The following is an 18,735-nucleotide window of genomic DNA, read 5'->3' on the forward strand; positions in this document are numbered from 1 at the left end:
ACTCGGTGATCTTGGAGGTCTCTTCCAACCTAGACTATTCTGTGATTCTGTGATTTCAAAGAAGAAGGGGATGTAAAGGCTGAAAAACAGAAATGCTCACTTATAGCAAGATGTGTAGAACTAGCTGAATGAAAGAACTTCTAGTCACATTCATGGAAGAAAAGAGAATGCATCCTACTATAGGTTTACAAACTCGAGTCAAACAACTCATTTAAAAGTTTCATTCATACATGCAAAGACATATACTTGCTGCTCAACTGAGGACATCTTTGAATTTATTAATATAAAGCAGACAGAATTCTAAATCACATTATATCAGAAGTACTAAAAATATAACTCTTAGATTTATGTAGCAATGCATCACTTACACTACACACTTCATAAACAGCCAGCAGATTTCTCAGACTTCTGTTGCATAGTAAGATTTGGTGCATCCCTTGAGTTAAAATGTATCTGTTTAAAGTCATTGCTTGACATGCAGTGATTAAAAATTAACAGAAACAAAACAAAACAAAACACTAACTTTATCACTGAGTAAGCCAATCACAGTCATGGCTGGACAGATAAGGTACTAACATATCTGAAGAGCAGTGAACTATGACTGTCCACAGGATTAAAAAGGCTGCAAGAAAGGACTGAAATACCCTTATATGGTTTCACAAATGATCATTTCTTAAAAACTAAACTATTACTTCCTCAAGTGATGGCTGGGGGAAGAAGGCAGGCAGCAAGGCACTTGCGTATCTTAAGCCTCTATTATGTAGGAACTCCAGGGCAAGCGTAGGGCCAGCTATGCAAGTGCTTTATGTCAGAAGGATTGTGTGTGAAAGGGGGCTACTGTGGGACATGTCGAAGAGCCCAAGCTGGATAGGAAGGAGGGGCAGACATCCTGGAGTGCTTGTAGATACCAAAGCCAGAGTTTGGGCAATTAAAGGGTGTGGCATTTCTACTCAGGAACAAGAACAGAAAGCATTAGACTTGGTTTGAAATACTATCTTCTCTCCATTAGGGGTTTCTGGATTACTATTGCAAGACAAGCTTTTAACTCTACTACACTGCAGGAATTGAGAGGCACAAGAACTTCATGGAGCTTTATGTCTCTTATCATGCCTTATTTGCAGCACCAAAATTCATCACATCACTTATGCCAGGACAGAGCTTTGTGACAGTTCCCATTAGGTCTCTTTCTGGGGGAGTTCCTTTGCAGTCTTCACCTGCACTGAGATGCCCCATTGTTCCTATAAACCTCATGAACATTGGCTTTAAACCTTACATTGCTAAACAAAGTGTCTCATGCTGTTGAGATGACAGTAAGGCCTGAGTTATCAGAAACCAAGCACAAAGATTCCAGCCCAAATTACCATTCAGAGACAGCACTGTTTTAGCTGAAATCCAGGCTTTTTCATTTTTTCCTGAAAGATTTAAAGGTGCCAAGCAATCACCCACATTAAAATAGTCCTAACCAGCAGTCAGCCATTGTTCCTCTTGTCTGGCTCTTTCACATTGTAATTTCAAGAAGTTCTGGGACTCTATCTTGAAATCTAACATTCTGTAAGAGACAGTATAAAAAAAAAGCACCTGGAAAAGGATCCTGAATGCAGACAGATCTGTAATGCCAGGGTAACTCATGCCTTAATGGACTGGAAGCTTGATATGGAATTCCATTTATGCCTGTATTGGCTCTGGCCCTATACTAGCCCATCTGTGATGTTGAGAAGGTCTATCTGAATTACCTGAAAAGTTTTCTCACTATTTAACATATTAATGAAATAATAAACCAGGCCAATAAATGACTGAAATCCAGGCACTGTTCCTCCACTGAATATTATCAGGGATGAGGGAACTTTCAAGGAAATATACCAGAGAAGTAGTGTCTCAGGATGCTACAGATAGCTGTGTATTATCAGCAGGTATTCTTATTTCCTTGTTGAATCATCCAAGATAGAACATGAAATGCAACAGATTTCTATCTTTTCAGGAAATTGTCATCAGATCTCTAGCTCCTAGGGTACTCTTACTTACTGTGATTCCCTAGCATGGGCTACAGCATAGCACTCTTCCACTCCCTGCACCCAGACTTTGATTGCTAAGCATATTGCTATCTCATCTCAAGCACAAAGGACAGGTTTAAGCCATTGAATGAACTGCTGCTGCTTTCCTCATAAGTCGCTCTGTCATTGGTGAATTTGGTCTCATCACATCACGTTCTCTCAGGAGGCATCTGAGAAAGGAGAATAGGTAGCAGATAAATGGGATGAAGGTCGTGAGTACAACATTTTTTCCTGTAAGATCATCTGCAGTGTCCTTATAAGAGATAAAAAAGAATACCTAAAGACCTGCTCTTGAGGTGCAGATTTCCTTTATTGGAAACATTTAGCCTTGGCAGTAAGCTTAGGCAGAACAGCATGCTTCTTAGCACTGACAAGAGACTGAAAATGAGCACTCAGGGTGCACAAAAGAATCATTTTGATTTTTGGTCTGTTTATTTGGTAATATTTATGTTTCAAAGAGACTTCAGGAGGGGAACAGGCAAGGCTTTACATTGTCCTGAAGATCCATTCTTTTAAGTGCACAGGCAGGTCCAATTGATGACTTTCAACAGAACTACATACAGGTCAATGAGCAACATCTGTGATTTCTACCAAGCAAGACGCTTCTAATTTGTACTGAGACAAGCTCACATCAGACTCTGTTAATCATATTTCCCAGTAAAACTGATGTTATTATTAGGATGGACTTGACTTTCAGAAGTTTGCTGAAGTTTAGAGTCCATTAAGTACACAGACCAGCAGGCAAGAGGCCACTGTTTAAGACAGAGCCCTCTGAAAATCAACTGCCCTTAAACAAATATAGATAAATCATCCAGACTGCAAGAATGCACATTTGGAACTGAAAGCAATTGCACTTTTTATCTTTATAAATGTAGCAACATTTAACTATGAATGCTTGTGTGTAATTTCAGCACTAATTGAGTATACTTGCTACTCTTCTTGATTTTTTGAAAACTACTATTTCCATTAAAAAAATCAGGAAAAACACTCACTTAGCAAGGTTTTGTTTGGCTTTTGATTTACAATTTAAAGCAGCATGAATCAATAACTGGTTGAAAACATCTCTCTGAAAACAGAAAAGAAGTTAGCAAAAATACAAATTAATAAGTAATTTAGACTTACATGAACATCATTACAATGGTTACAATGTTTTGTTTACCAAAAGTCCCTGAGGAAAACATTGTCTTGTTGACATGTTTAAATAGCTAACACTGCTAGTAAGTGTATGTAAACAGGATTCAGTCACAAGCACAATTTTTCATTTTTTAAGAATGAAGAGTTATTAATAATGTAAGCATCAAAGGGAGGCTACTGGAAGAGGATTAAGTTGCATCAAAACATCTTTTATAGACCTCCTTTACCTGAGCATTACTGCCTCCTAGTTGGATTAGCTGGTAACGGATTGGGTACAGCAGATCTACTGCTTTGTCATAATTTCCATTTTCAAACTCCATAAAAGCCTGGCACAGTGGTAACCCCAAACCAGGAGCCAGGGAAAGTTCATGGTCTTCACAAGGTGCTCTGTAGAATGAGAAAGTGGTGAACTTGCGTAAATCAAATGATAAGCATACATATTTCAGTGCCAGTCTGTCAATGCCTGCAGACAGAATTATTCTTTTTACCCTGCAAAGCCTGATATTTCAGGTACTGTACTAGGATAATATGCACTAGGATAGTATTTTTTTCGTGTGGTTATGTTACCTTCACCTCTGTTACTCATTAATCAGTTTTCATACTTCTGCACATATTTGCAAGTCACAAGCCCTATGCTTCCTGCCTTAGCAATAAATAGTTTGGGCTAAGAAAAAGCCAGAAAATTCTACACTAGTTTCTCTTCTGATCTTCTCACCAGAACATCCTATTACTAGTTCTTTGACTGTCCTGATCATTGCCAAAACTGGCAATCAGTCTTTTGCAAGAGCTCCAAATAATTATCTTTCAAAACAACTTGCCATGCAGCACAGTGCCTCACCATCCTTGTAATATATACACTGCATTCCTAGTGACTGCTCTCAAAATCTGCTCTCTTATTTTAACCACAATAGACTGTTTTGGATGCAAAAACAGCATGGGATTTTAGATAGCACTTTTCTTTTTTTTTTTTTTTTTTTGTTTTGTTTTCTTTTAAATGCTTGTAACCTAACCCATCTAAGAGTGAAAGAGGCAGAGCATGACAATAAGCCTGTAGAAGAAGTATACATTTTAGCAGACATCCTTCCCAATATTAAAAAATTTAAAAATATAAGTAGCTAAACCGTAGCCATTTGGTCTATAGGTAATACCTGCAATGGGACAATATGGAATTGTTTTTCCACTGCTACAGAAGAAACTGTCAGTGATCACACCTTGACACTTGGAGGCAGTGCCATTTAGGTGCCAAAAGCTTGGTTGGCAGTACCATAAGGGGAAGAGAGCTTTTTGACCCCAGCAATACAAATTCATTTCTGAGAACACAGAGTACAAGTCAATGCTATGAATTCCATTGGTTGCTTAGAATAGATTTTTCTGTAAATTTTCAAATTAAGTCTTTAACATTGAGGAACCAGCCTAGTAACTTTAGTCACTGGTTTCTGTTTCTTGCAACGACAGCTGAAAGCCACGCTATTGCCTTAAACTTACCTAGACAAAAATCTGATCATACAAAAGGTACATATTGCTGTAAACAGAAAGCTATGCAACACCTCAGTAAATGCCCCATTGCTACAATTAACTCCTTAGATAAATAAATAAATAAATAAAATGTGTGTTTCTGTATGCTTTTTCTATAAACAATCAAAATGTCTTTAACGATCTACCTTTCAAAGCACTAAGCTTTGCCCTAAATATTCTCTTTGAGTCACTATTATAAATTTTCCTTACTGTTCTCTAGGTCAATGCTGATTTTTATGTATACAATGTTGCCCTATGTATTTATCATTCCTTAAAATACATCCTCCTCTGGAAAGTTAAAAGTGTACAACAGATGTGTATTTTAAAGAAATGGTCTGAGATAGCTGAAAATGATGAAACAATCCTTCATTTAAATGATTCTTCCATCTCTCAGAGAAAATGCACAGGCACTAAAGACTGGTTTTTACTTCCTCTTGCAATTGATCTGAAGTACTGATTAATGAAGAACAATATAAACTCCTGCATTAACTAACATTTCATCCATGAAAATAAACATGGGATACCAACCACCACAGAGCGCCATGGAATTCTTTTTTAAAAAAAGAAAAAGGTAATTCCTGTCAACTTCAAAGCCCAAAATGAATTTTGTCTGGGACAGTTTTATGACTGCTTTTAAACAAATAAATAAATAAAAAAGCGACAGGTAAAACACATCTTAGATATCATTTATATGCATGAATACAATATATTCATGATGCACAAATTAATCCACTAAGCCAAACCATTAAATAATTTCTTCATCTCAGAGTCAGTTTTCTGAAACAACAAAATTAAGCTTCATAATGCTTCAAATTACAGCTAAAAATGTGCGGCTCTACTACTACCAAAGGCTGAACACAGGCAAAAGGAAACACTAGGTGGAGAGATAAGTAGTGTGTGTTCATTACAGCTTTCCTGAAGTGGTGTGTGCAGTTTTACACACTTTACATATACTTACACATCAATATACTTATATGAAAGATATTCACTGTCTCCTACTTCAGTCAAATCAGACATGCTTAGGCTTGATTTGAGATCCTTTTTTTTATAACTACTCTTAAAATTACATTTATTTTTGGTTGAGTGGTATTATAGTCAGAAACAAATAGTGAGAATTTCAGATTCTTTTTCCTTCTTTTCTAATGGAAGGGAAGCAATAGATGCTGAAGCAGAGGAAAAACAAGTTATATGGGGGAAGAATATGGAACTGAATAAAAATTTTAACTGGCAATTTAACTGGCCATGATTGCCATACCAGCAATCATGGGCTTGGAGCAGGATAAGCTGAAATTCCTAAGATGTTATAACCAGAAAGCAGGAGTGGAAAGGTGGTAGTGTATCTCAAGGCAGTGAAGCTGGGCAAACAAGGATGTTATTTGACTGCAATTTGTGACTTTACCAGCCTACGAAGCCCATAGCTTAGCTTTGTGTTCTCAGATACAATCTCTCCAGATTTCAACAGTTTTCTATTCACTTTCAGTTTTTCAGCATTCATACATTCAAAACCATTACTGACACTTATGGGAGAGCAACATTAAGAGCAACTAGATATAAATTTGTATTGGTTAAGTATTAATCTTTTTTCTCCCTGATGTTTGCTGCAGAATCTAATCAGGTGGTCTATTGTTTACAACTTTGTAAATTACTAAAATTTGTGCTTAAAACTATACCATTTAAACCAGTAAGTTGTTCTTAGGATCTATCACCTTCATTTACATGATCTATAGATCAACCCCTTCAAAAGAATTACAATCATTTACAGTTATTCAATACACGAGAACATAGAGAAAAAACAGTTTAGTTGAAATACTTCAATATTCAAATTTAGCACATAATTCAAAGCAAAATACTCTCTAGAACTGCTTTAGCAATATTTTAAAATTGCTTTCCTGCAGAGATACTTCACAATGCACCAAACAGTAGCTGTTAGAATATCGCTACCAGCTAACGGTCCATGATTAAAGAACTTCTTAAAACAGAGCAGAAATAACCACCACAGAGAGCTAACATATATTGTGCAATGTCCTCATTACTACATGGGTGAAATACTTTATTTATTGTATGCAGCATAGCTTAGTATGAACTCATCAAAAGAAAATACAAAGCAAATGTTCACTTAGTGCTCATGACTTCAAATGTAAGCGATTCTTGCTTAACAAGAACAGAAGCCCCTCTAGACAGTACTCATAAAAATAATTACAGGGATTTTCTAATTGTACATTAGCTGATTCAAACTAGACTTGTCCCACTAACACTCTAACGCAGAGAAGAGTATGTTGTAACACTTCTGCAAGCCAGAGGCGTTACCACCCTGAAGTTCAGAGGACAAAATATTTTTTCAGTATAACATTTTAATTCATTTACTTACTTGGCAAGTTCTTGAAGAGTTGTTAAAAGCTCATCAGTAGTTTTGTGGTCTTTTGCTCCAAGGGAGGACATCAAGATGTGTACATCGTTAAACAGAAGAATGTGATCTTTGGTGTGTTTCTTTGTAATCTTGAGAACATTGTCCCACCTGTCTCCAAGCTTTACACCTATGAATGAAAGGTATTTTTTCAATAAAAATACATGCAAAAGCATCACTTTGTAATCAGCATCACACAGCACAGATGATGCACAACATTGCGTGTGATGCACAACACTGCTACTAAACTCAAGAAAACAGACCCAAGTGTGGCAAAATTACATTATAGAGTAATGCTTAGTTGCAGTCTGTCATGTCTGGGCAAAGGGTTTATTGACTGTCAGTAATTTATTGCCAGTATTCTAGACTGCATTAAGCGAGGTTCTGGCTTTAATACAAGATTGCTCGTGTCTTTTTGGAGATGATGTTCATAGTGAATTGCCTGTAGCAATCAAATTATACAGACAGATAAGATGGATCCCATACAAACCCAATGCACCATTAGTGATTCAGTAAAATACTATGAAATCCTGCACCCTCCATCACCACCCTTCAGGAACTCCAGTGTGCAAACTCTAGCTTTAAAAAGTTGAGAAGAAATGACACAGAGTTATGAGAGTACACAAAAGCCAGAGGCTAATAGATGTGTACTAGCTATATCAATCAATATCAGAATATAAAGTATTTAATTTGAAGTTTACTTTAAGGAAGCTCTATAGTGTTTTACAGGCTAATGTACTCAATTACTCAGCCTCAGATCTCCGGGGACAATGTAAGCCAAATTTTCCAGAAAATAAATATGTGACCTCTGCTAGCTTGAGCTGAATGAAATACTGTGCTGGCATGGAAAAAAAAAAAAAACTATCTTGGAAAGAAAAAAGGTTATGCACATGATGTGGATTAACCCTGATAGGCATCCAAGCACCACCCAGCAGCTCGCTCACTTGCCTCCCCCTCAGTGGGATGGGAAGAAGAATCAGACAGGCAGAAGTGAGAAAACTTGTGGGATGAGAAAGACAGGTTAATAGGTAAAACAAAAGCTGTACACACAAGCAAAGCAAAATAAGGAATTAATTCACTACTTTTAATCAGCAGACAGATGTTTACCCATTTAAGGAAAGCTAGGCCTCGTTATGTTTAACAGTTACTTGGGAAGACAAATACCGTAACTCCAAACATCCCCTCTTCCTTCTTCCTTCCCGAGCTTTTATTGCTCAGCATAACACCCTAGGGTATGGGATATTCTTTTGGTCTATTACGGTCAGCTGTCCTGGCTACATTCCCTCCCAAATTCTTGTGCAACCTCAAGCCTACTTGCTGGTAGAGCAATATGAGAAACAGAAAAGGCCTTCATACTGTGCGAGCACTGTTCAGCAGTAGTTGAAATATCTGTGAGCTATCAACACTGCTTTGATCACAGATCCAAAACATAGAACCGTAAGAGTTACTATAAAGAAAATTAACTCTATCCCAACTAAAGCAGAACAGCAAAATATTATAAATTTCACACCGAGGCTTTTCTCAATAACATAATTTTAAGATTTCCTCTGTAACACTGACCAAGCTTGTTCTGTAAGTATCTTTAAAAACTTCTCCAACATGCCAGGGTGTGTATTGTAGGGTGAGGGTAGGGAGGGGAAGACAAAAGAAAACTGTTCCTCTTACAGATTAAGAAAGAACAACAGTTGGATATCCTACCTTCCAGACGAAGCCTGTACAGCATTGAACAGTTATCTACTATATCCAGCATGCTTCCACTTGACAGGCACTGGGGAGCAATCTGTAATCACAGGTATTCATAAGCTGCCCAACTGATGTGCTAGCAGGAACTTACTCAGATAATCAAACTTATATTCAAAGTACAGAATTAATTTTATCCTTTTATTCATCCAAAAATACCTGTCTGACAATAGCCCTAGTTGCATCTTTTCTTAATGTGGTAATTTGCAGTGACAAACACACATATTGATTCATTTGTGCTGTTTTACATGTTACGGAGTTAAACTCAGTAAGGTCATCAAGGTGTTTTTTGTTTGTTTGCTTGCTTGCTTCCAGTATAGTGCCATACACAGTACTTCATTTTGCCAGATTTAGTAGACCAGCTTTCTTAATGACAACATTATTTTTACAAACCTTATAAAGATATGTTATCCTACTGAATTTGATAGCACTTATTTACTAAGATTGTTTTGAAATCTATGCAGTAAAGAACCATAACATATTAAGTAGAAATAAAAAGACATGTTTTTGTTGACTTAATAGCAAACATGCAAAAATCACTTCTTTATAAAGGTAACTTGACTTTACAAGAAAATTATTTCACATCATTCTAAAAGTTTTTTTTTTTTTTTTCTTTCCCCAGGGGCATTTAGACCTATACTTCATGAATGAGAGATGTGGACACCTGGAAAACAGTACCAACAGTGCCATTACAGCTCCTTCAAACAAAAGTGTAAGAAAAGCTTGAACTGTACAGTATTTGAGTATTTGGGGCATTTCACCAGTAGACAATCAGCTTTCCAGTCAATGGATATAAATAATATATATGTATGGCAATCGCAATAGGTTTCAACTTCATGCAGAAGGAATAAAGTATGTATTGTGGTCTTAAGTATGTTCTCCAGTAAAGATTAAGGCCCCTACTCACATGATTGTCATAAATTGTCAAAGCAGCCTCATATTCCCCCTGTAAAAGCAAACAAGGACAAGGATTAACATTCAGTTAGAGAAAACAAGAGTGATGGGTAGTAACCAAACATATAAATACAATTAATAGGTGCCATATTACTTCACTGCCTCATGACTTGTTTTTTTTTAAAAAAAGTCAATGAATTACTTGATGCCTGAAAAGAAAGAACAGAGCCGAAGAGAAACCAGGCTTTACTAGGTAAAATAACCAGTATGCTTAGGTTTCATTTAATAATGAGAACTAATCCTGCCGTAGGTTACACATGAGGGAGAAAGACAATGTGTTACCTCTCTTTCTAATCTTCCTTTCAGATTTCTTTGCAAAAATTACCGCATCATAAAGTTATGCAAAGAGGTAGGAATAAAACTAATGTTAAGCAGGCTATACAAAAGCAGTATAATAGTGTTAATAGTGCTGAACATTAGCAATTTATCTTGTTTTCTGAACAATGTACGGCACCTTTTCCATGATGTTTTCCATGATTTGTCTCCCGAATGTATTGAGACCCACAAGTACAAAGAATTATCAAGTCCAAGGATATTCTGCACTGCAGCCTGATAGGTTGGGTAAGTTGCAACTTAAAGGGTTTCAATAAAGTTGATTTCTCTTTAAGAACAAGAATTAGTAAAATTAATAATGAATATAACATTAAATATTAGTAACATTGACTAATAACATTAGCTACCAAATTTAGAGCTGCCTTACTGCTTCTTTTCTAGAGTCAGCAAATTTTGAGGTCAACAACTTAGTACTGAATTTGAAGAGAATTTTATTTTTAGACAAAGTTTTTATCTAAAAATAAGAGATCCAGGTTCATCTTTCTATAAAATAATTGTGCCAAATGTAATTAGTGACATTATTTTATCTTTGAATATGCAATAATCTTGCAGCAATTTTTCAACCTTCCAACGAAGATCTTTGTTCAACATAATTACAAAAAAAAATATTATCAAAATAATTGTGCTAGCGAACTATCTTGTAAAAATGTCATTGTGCTATTTTACAAAAAGAAAAACAACCCTCTAAACAGCTGAAAAAAAGTATAAATGCTAGGACTGCCTTTTAAATAGCATTAGATGAATTATCTATCTGGACCATAAAACATCTGTATGAAAATGTCTCATACCTTTTCAATGAAATATAAAGCCCAGTGCCAGTAATTATGACAAGCAAGCATATCACTGTTCTGGAAAAAATAAAATAAAATAAAAATGTTATATACAAAATAACTTTCCATTTAGATATATCTAGACAGATTTCTGTTTTCTTCTTCATCAAAAGTGAGTACTTAAGTGACAGAAGAGACAAGACTTTTAAAACAGCTTGCCTACTTTAAATTTCTCATTATGCATATGCTCCTTGAAATTCTGAGTGACATCTCAAAACCAAAATTTTTCCCAAGTCATTTTCCAAAGAAGAATTGCACTTGGATGTCTCAGAAGAATTTACTTCTTTCTCTTAGGAAAAAAAAACATCTATAACAAGAGTAAGATTTGTCTAATCTAAAATGTGTCTTACTTAAAGTAACATGGCTAGGTAGTGGAGAGAGATAGCCACCTTAGGAGGGCCATTCACCCCACCCATCTAGATACCCATTTCAGACAGAGTAATCACTCCTTAAAATTATGTCTTCCTACTGAAGATACACTAGATACCAAATACACAGGCAGTTCATCGGATAACTAAATATCATAACTGAACATCATAAATATTCACTGAACTGTACCAATTTTGCACTCTATTTCTCAACTGGTACCAGAATTTTAAATATTCTTTCCTAGCCTACACTTCAAAACAATGTAATTTGTGAGTGCACTGACAATAGACAAACAGGAATATAATTCCATAATCCTTTGGTGAAAATTAAGATACCAGAAAAGTGGTTCTCTCTATTCCCATTCTCTCTCAGCACCGTAGTTAAATTTAATCTTCTCACAGGTGGAAAAATCTTCATTGTAATGATGAAAACTGCTTCACTTTCAGGAAGTACAAAAGTTCCCAGTGAACTTTATGGTGATAAGATAAATCTTCTAGTAATCTTTACTTGTTTAATATTATACTACAAAACCAGTATGAGCAACTATAGTAGTTAAGTGGTTGGTATAAACCTGGTAATATCATGTTTACTACCATACCACCATACCAAATGCCATATAAACAAGAACATGGGATTACTTCACTGAATAAAACAAAACCTTCCTCCTGCTGCTGATTTTGAGTTCTGAATGAGATTAAATTACTAAGGCAGAAGTGGACTTGCAGACTGCTAAAATAAATAAAAGCAGACTATGAGAACTCTTTGCAATAGCTCTGTAGAAAAAAACTTTCTAATTTAATAACCAACAGTACTGGCACAGAGGCCCCCTCTGGTAACAAAATATGCTCCTTTTGATTTTGTGCTGAAACATACATAAAAAAAAAAAAGGTATATTTTTTTTGTGTGGAGAGGAACAATAAAAAATAAACTACGATGTAAAGAAAATCTTACAAATTCTTCATGACTCTTACTGGAAAGAAAGATGAATTAAAAGCACTGAAAGGAGTCTGAATACAATGGCACTAGAGATAAAAGATCCTGGTCATTTAAAGAAGTACTAATTGTCAATTCACCAGGCCAAACAAAATCCCTTAGAAAGCTGCTTTTTTTCCACATTATTACATTTTAACTGGGTTCATGATGAAAAGATGGGTTCATGAAGGCTAAGATGAAAAATATTGCATAAAAGAAGTGATTATATACATTATCATTATGACAATGTCAGCAGTTATGCCTTAACTGTACTGGAGTGGACATGAGGGTATTCTAGACAATTCCACTTACAGATCTGGCACTTTGTTTTATTTGGATAAAGGGTATAAATCTCAGAGGCATGGAACTATTTTAAGAAACGAGTTCAAACAGGTTCCAAAAGTCAGGGACTGGTTTCAGATATGGTTCTTGGTAGTTTTGAAGGCGTCACCCAAACTGTCAAGCCCATTATCACTGTTTCATTAACTAATATGTCAAAAGACAGAATGCTTTCTAAGACATCAAAGATATGAACCTGAAGAGAGGGTTGACTGCATATCCAAGCTTGATATCTGAATGATTTAACTTAAAAAAAAAAAAAAAGAAAAAAAAAGAAAAGAAAAACCATCCTTCTAGCTTCACTATCCAGCCCTGTTCTTTGGGTGACATGGAACAGTGAGTTGAGTTGACTCTAAAACAAACTCTTGGGGGTTCTATCAACTTCAAACTCCACAACCTTATGCTCTGAATATTATTATCTGCTCTTCATTAAGAAAAGACATGCTGTTCAAAACAAATATTAAGCTCCACTTACAGCAAAGGACTACATGACAAATAAGTTGGATATATGAAGTAACTTGAGTAGACTAGAAAAGAGACAAAAGCATAATTTATCTTTTCTTTACAGCTGACCTAGCATCCTTCCCTATCTAGAAGCAAATAAAAACAAACAAACAAAAAACAACCAAAAAGCTCATTAAATACATGAGCTTTCTGAAATGTTGCTTTGCCTGTGTTATCTCACAGCTGGTACCCCTGAGGAAGTTTACACAGGTTCCTCAACTGATGCATGTTGCTCAGTCTCCATCTAAGCAAAAAGTTTATGAAAATAATGCTAGTCATTTTACTTCTATAAACATGTGAGTATAAATAAATCAGTTTTCATATCTAATATTTCATCTTCCAGCAATGGCCAAAACTTTATGAGATAAAAAATATCTATCCAGTTCCATCTGCAATGGAAAAAGAAACTATGGTGTGTGTGTATGCGTACAAACTACGTACTTGTTGACAGCTAAAATAAGGCAGTGTGAGAGGACAGACTTTTTGTGAAACATGGCCAACCAATGTGTTTGGCATTTGTGTAATCTCGGCAGTCCTAGTTATGATGGCTTAAAGTGGTGCAAAGTATGTGTCGTTCATAATATACCATTTTTTATGCTTCAAAATTGGTACCAATAACAGCACCACAAGAGAATTTTCTCATAATCTGGGAAATTTGCATTACTTGTAACATGTATGGGGACAGGAATAAACTGGATGAAGAATCACAGAACTTGACTGGAGGAGATAAAGAAGACCTAGGAGTTTTTTTCAGAGATGCTATGAGAAAGTTTACCTTCCAGTTGGCTTCCGTCTCCTTCATAAATGCTAACCCTTTCTTCACCTCTGCTTTCATTTCATTTATGTGAGCTATAGTATGAACAGACCATGCATCTGTCTGATCTATAGCCAAAGCCTGTGAGTGAAAAAGGGAAAGTGTGAGGAACCTTACAAACTTGCAATAAACATATTTATTATTGCTGATACAGATGCAAGAGACTCGTATTTATTAGCTGCACATTAAGTACATCCCTGCACTTTTCCTACTAACCATACCCTGGAAGACTGATTTGGACAGAAAGGAAGAAAATGTTTATTGGCTGACTTCACTTCCTGACTTCTACTGCACAGAGATGAACATGTGCAGAACAGCTTCAGAAGGCAGGCTTTAATGAAGATTATCAAATGATGTTTTATTTCAAAGGCGTAAGTCAATATGAGCCATAAAAGATTTGCATACACAGGCATAATATAGCCCATAATATAGCCCATAATTAAAAAAGGTAACCATTCTTGCAGGTAATCATTCCTTCTTTAAGAACGTGTCTAGCTCTGCCTATTGAGCAATTTACTCTTTCTCACTCCATTTTCCAATAAGTTTTAGCCATTTTGTAAGGTTAGTCTTTCCTGTTACTTTCAGCCATTTGATGTAACAGAACCTTGGCAAAAACACCCATTAAAGATGAATTGTATCTGAGACTCCTGGAGAACAGGGATAATTCTGAGGACTGCATAAAAGCAGGTGTAACTACTGTCTTCATAACAAGGGAACACACCAAGTAATTTTGATCCCCAGGAACATTGTAGTCTTAATTGCTCAATAATCCATGAAAGTGCATCTGGAAAAAAAATGGAGGAGGAACCCAAACAGGGTGGATTGTCAAGAGCAAATTTCGTCAATCCAATCTAACATTCTTTAATAGGAGTAAACAGGCAATTATACATGGGGGAAACAGAAAATGGGATATACATGGATTTTAGACAACTGCTTTGATACCATCTCACATGGCATGGTTATAAGGAAATGAAGGAAATACAGTTAAGATGAAATTGCCACGGTATAGCATATGAAAGATAGGAATTTTTCTATGGAATATTAATCAATATTTCCTTGTGAAATTGTGAGAATTTCCATGCTGAACTTTAACTCTTTGCTACTTTTCTTAACAACTGGGATGATGAAGAGTCAGTTTATAGTATCTGCACAAAACATCACCCAGAGATAAGGAGCATGACTAGGAATTCTAAAATGTTTTACCATCAATAACAGGCAGTTTACCTCAAGGGCAAGCTTCTCAGCACGATCAAAAAGGTTTGTTTCCATGAGTCCAAAAGAATAGTAGCCCTTAACGTAGCTAAGCAAAAGAGAAACAAACAATGCTTCATCCAGTTAGAACTAGATTTAAGATAGGATTGAAAAACATACCAGAGCATACATTTAGCTCAAAACAGTCCTCACAATGCACTTTATATTGAACCATGCAAAGAGCTCAGATCCCATCTACTTTAAATGTGTATATTTAACAAAAGACCAACTCTTCCTCATACCCAACATGTATACTAAAAACATGTAATCTATTTATTGTGTTAGCCAGAGCACCACATGGAACTGGTAACGCTGTGTTTTTGATTTTGAATTGTAGAGTATGTAGACAATATTTAAACTCAGTGTCTGCTTTTGTGTAGGTAGTCTAAACCACCACTAGCATTTTTCAAATTCAACACATTCTGAAGCAAACTGAATTTTACCAACAAGGGAAAAAAAAAAAAAAAGCACCCACAAGTGACTTAAGATTTACAGTTAGAAACGGTGAGTGGGAATGTGTCAAAACACTTTCTGGTTTGTATAAAGTGGCTATTCTGGCTCTCCCAGTCCAACAGGCTGGAGATGGAAAAAACTCACTGTCAGGCTGCTGCTGCTGCTGGTAAGCCACACTGCTAATTGCAGCATTCAAAGTGTTCAGGCTTGCAGAATCCAGAACAATATGTTAGCTCTCATAGGAAATGAGAGGCCAATAGACACCAGCATGGAAATCAGGAACAAAATGCACATCACCAGTGTTTTGAGAGCTGACATCTTTGGATAAACTGGAATTAAGAGTTGCAGAGAAGAATCTAATCTCTGTAACATTTATAAAAATGCAAAATTAGATGGTCAGAAGAAAGAAAATGCTTCCACCAAAATTATCTGTATATCTGAAAGGCAATGCATATGACTGTAGTCTTCTGCACTTTTTCCAGTGCCCACAAAACTATAGGTAAGTGCCTTTAAGTGAAGTGGCTCTTTAAAACTGGTTAACGTCATTCTAAAGTCACAAGGCACCCCCATTAAGCAATAAAAGCCCAATGTAAAGGAAAATTAGGGAAGTTATATGCTTCTGTGGATGTACATGATGTGGTCATTTTAAGAAATATTTAACTGCTATTATATTTTCAGATTTGTAGATTGCAAAACACCACAGGATATATCTGTGTTTCTCAAAGTATCTGCTGGAGTTTTGGTTTTATACTCAGGAGGCAGAAAAAAACTACTAAAACATGTGGGGTACATTGCACCTGATTTATTTCATGGTTTGAAGGGAATAAAGGTTTTTTTTTTTTTTTTTTTTTTTTTTTGGCCAAGGTATCAATTCATATGAAACTCTACATGCCTGTCAGATTGAGGACATGGGATACCTGCCAGACTTCTATACGTCAAGAAATGTTTAATATATGGGTATTTCCTGTTGCTTTACATTTAAGTGGACAAGTGCACTTTTGCAACATTGTGTCCAGAAAAAAATTACAAAAATGCAGTCAAAACTGCTAAGGTGTCTTACTTCCCCAACAAATGACATCAGTGTACTGTAGTTAAGAATAACAAAGGATTTAATTTTTTTCTAAATTCAGATAACATTGCTGGAAAAACTAGACATTTTGTGGGGTGCCTTAGATTCATTATTATGTTAACATTCAGTCTATATTCCCTACAGTGCTTGTGGAAGAGAAAAGGAGAAAATATTTTACTGGTATCAAGGGACAGAGCATGGGTCTACATAAACATTCACAGAATATTTAGAAAATTATGGTTGACTATGGAGGGTCTATTCTATCTCTAAATATTAAATGTATGTGCTGATGTATAATTTGATGTACATTTTTACATAAAGTTAGCAGCTTTCAAATAATTTAACAGGTCTTAAAAATAATTTTAAAAATTATCCCCAAGTAATTGTTTTTATCAACTAACTGCTTGTCAGTAGATTCAGATTACCCCGAATTAACCTTGGGAAACCAAAAACTTTCAGAACTGAACTAAAAAAATAAATAAGAAATAGAACAAAGAACGGATAGTTTTTGTCTGTTTCTTTGTATGTGGTATATGATGTGCCACATTTGCTAGCAAAAATTACTAACTGACCTAAAGCTCACTTCTAAAACAAACAAAACAAAAAATCACTAACAGTATCAACAGGGATACAGGAGAGATGTTCTAGGTGTGGTCACTTATAATTCACTCCACTTACAAGCCTGTGATCTTTGCTACGTGTCTTTATTCAACAGATCCTATCCTTTAGATGTGTTTGAAGTTAAAAAGACAAAACATGTATACGTTACACCAGATAAAGACCTATTTTTAAAATGAAGCATGACCTACCTGCTTAGAGGAACATCAGGTGTCCAGAAAGGAAAAACCCGTGCAACAGAGTCTCGCATTTGTATATGATATCCCAGGTAGAAATACGTGTCCTGGGAAAATTTGAGGGCTAGCAAGTCCGTCGGATGGCTCTGCAGAATCTGTTCCCATAGATCACAAGCTTTGGGAAGCTGGCTAGAAATTAAGAAATATTTTGAATGCTGAAAGAAGGCACACATACCCAACTCTACTGTTAGTTCTAAACTAATGCTATTCTGGAAAAGAGAAAATTCAACATCAAAAGATTTTTTTTCTTGAAGGAAGTTTTTTTTTTTTTTTTCTGTAAGAAACAATGACATTATCTTCACTGGGTACTTTCTGGGAAATAATATAAAATAAATATTCTTGTGTTAAAAAAAAAAAGAAAGAAAAAAAAACTGTAAACTGCACAGAAAAAAAACAGAAGCTCAACCATAAATCTAAAGATTTTCCTATGGGGTTGAACAGAGGCCTGCTGTTACCTGCTCAAGGGTAGGAAGGCTCTGTAGAGTGATCTGGGTAGGCCAAATCAATGTGCTGAGTCCAACTGCATGGCATGCAACAAAACGAAATGCCAGGTTCTGCACTTGGGTTGTAACAACCCCATGCAGTAGGATAGGCTTGGGGAAGAGTGGCTGGAAAGTTGCTCATCAGGAAAGGAACTGGGGGTGCTGGTTGACAGCTGGCTGAACATGACCCAGCAGTGAGTCCAGGTAGCCAAGAAGGCCAATGGCAACTTGGCTTCCATCAGGAATAACGTGGCAAGAAACACTAGAGGAGTAATTGTCCCTTTGCACTAAGCACTGGTGACACCACACCTTGAGTAGTGTTTTCAGGTTTGGACCCCCCCACTTCAAGAAGTATACTGAGTTGATGGAGTGTGTGCAGAGGAGAACGAAGCTGCTGAAGCAATGACAACAGATTTATGAGCAGTGACTGAGAGAACTGAGGCTATTTAGGTTTTCTCTTTTCTCAGGTGACAAGTGACAGAACTCAACAAAATGGTCTGAAGTTGTGCAATGTGCAACAAATTTGTGCAACAAATGGTCTCAAGATGTTTAGTTTACATATTAGGAAGAGTTTATTCACAGAGAGGGTGGTCAACCATTGGAACAGTATGCCTAGGGAAGTGCTGGAGTCCCCATCCCTGGAGGTATTTAAGAAACCTGTGGATGT

At 36.1% G+C, this 18,735-nt stretch overlaps 1 protein-coding gene across 1 annotated transcript; it reads right to left on the reverse strand.

Annotated features, from left to right (window-relative positions):
- Positions 1-258: 258 nt before the first annotated feature.
- Positions 259-17,771, reverse strand: TTC38 (tetratricopeptide repeat domain 38). The gene is made up of 10 exons (XM_035308871.1): positions 17,542-17,771; positions 15,184-15,259; positions 13,921-14,040; positions 10,920-10,979; positions 9,752-9,790; positions 8,803-8,884; positions 7,069-7,234; positions 3,413-3,572; positions 3,044-3,117; positions 259-2,221 (listed from the first exon to the last, which is right to left on the reverse strand). Exons 1-10 carry the CDS (start codon positions 17,757-17,759, stop codon positions 2,128-2,130), a joined length of 1,089 nt encoding a protein of 362 aa, XP_035164762.1. The 5' UTR covers positions 17,760-17,771; the 3' UTR covers positions 259-2,127.
- Positions 17,772-18,735: the final 964 nt, after the last annotated feature.

The sequence above is a fragment of the Oxyura jamaicensis genome, chromosome 1, assembly GCF_011077185.1.
Source record: "Oxyura jamaicensis isolate SHBP4307 breed ruddy duck chromosome 1, BPBGC_Ojam_1.0, whole genome shotgun sequence".
In the NCBI taxonomy this organism is placed as follows: Eukaryota; Metazoa; Chordata; class Aves; order Anseriformes; family Anatidae; genus Oxyura; species Oxyura jamaicensis.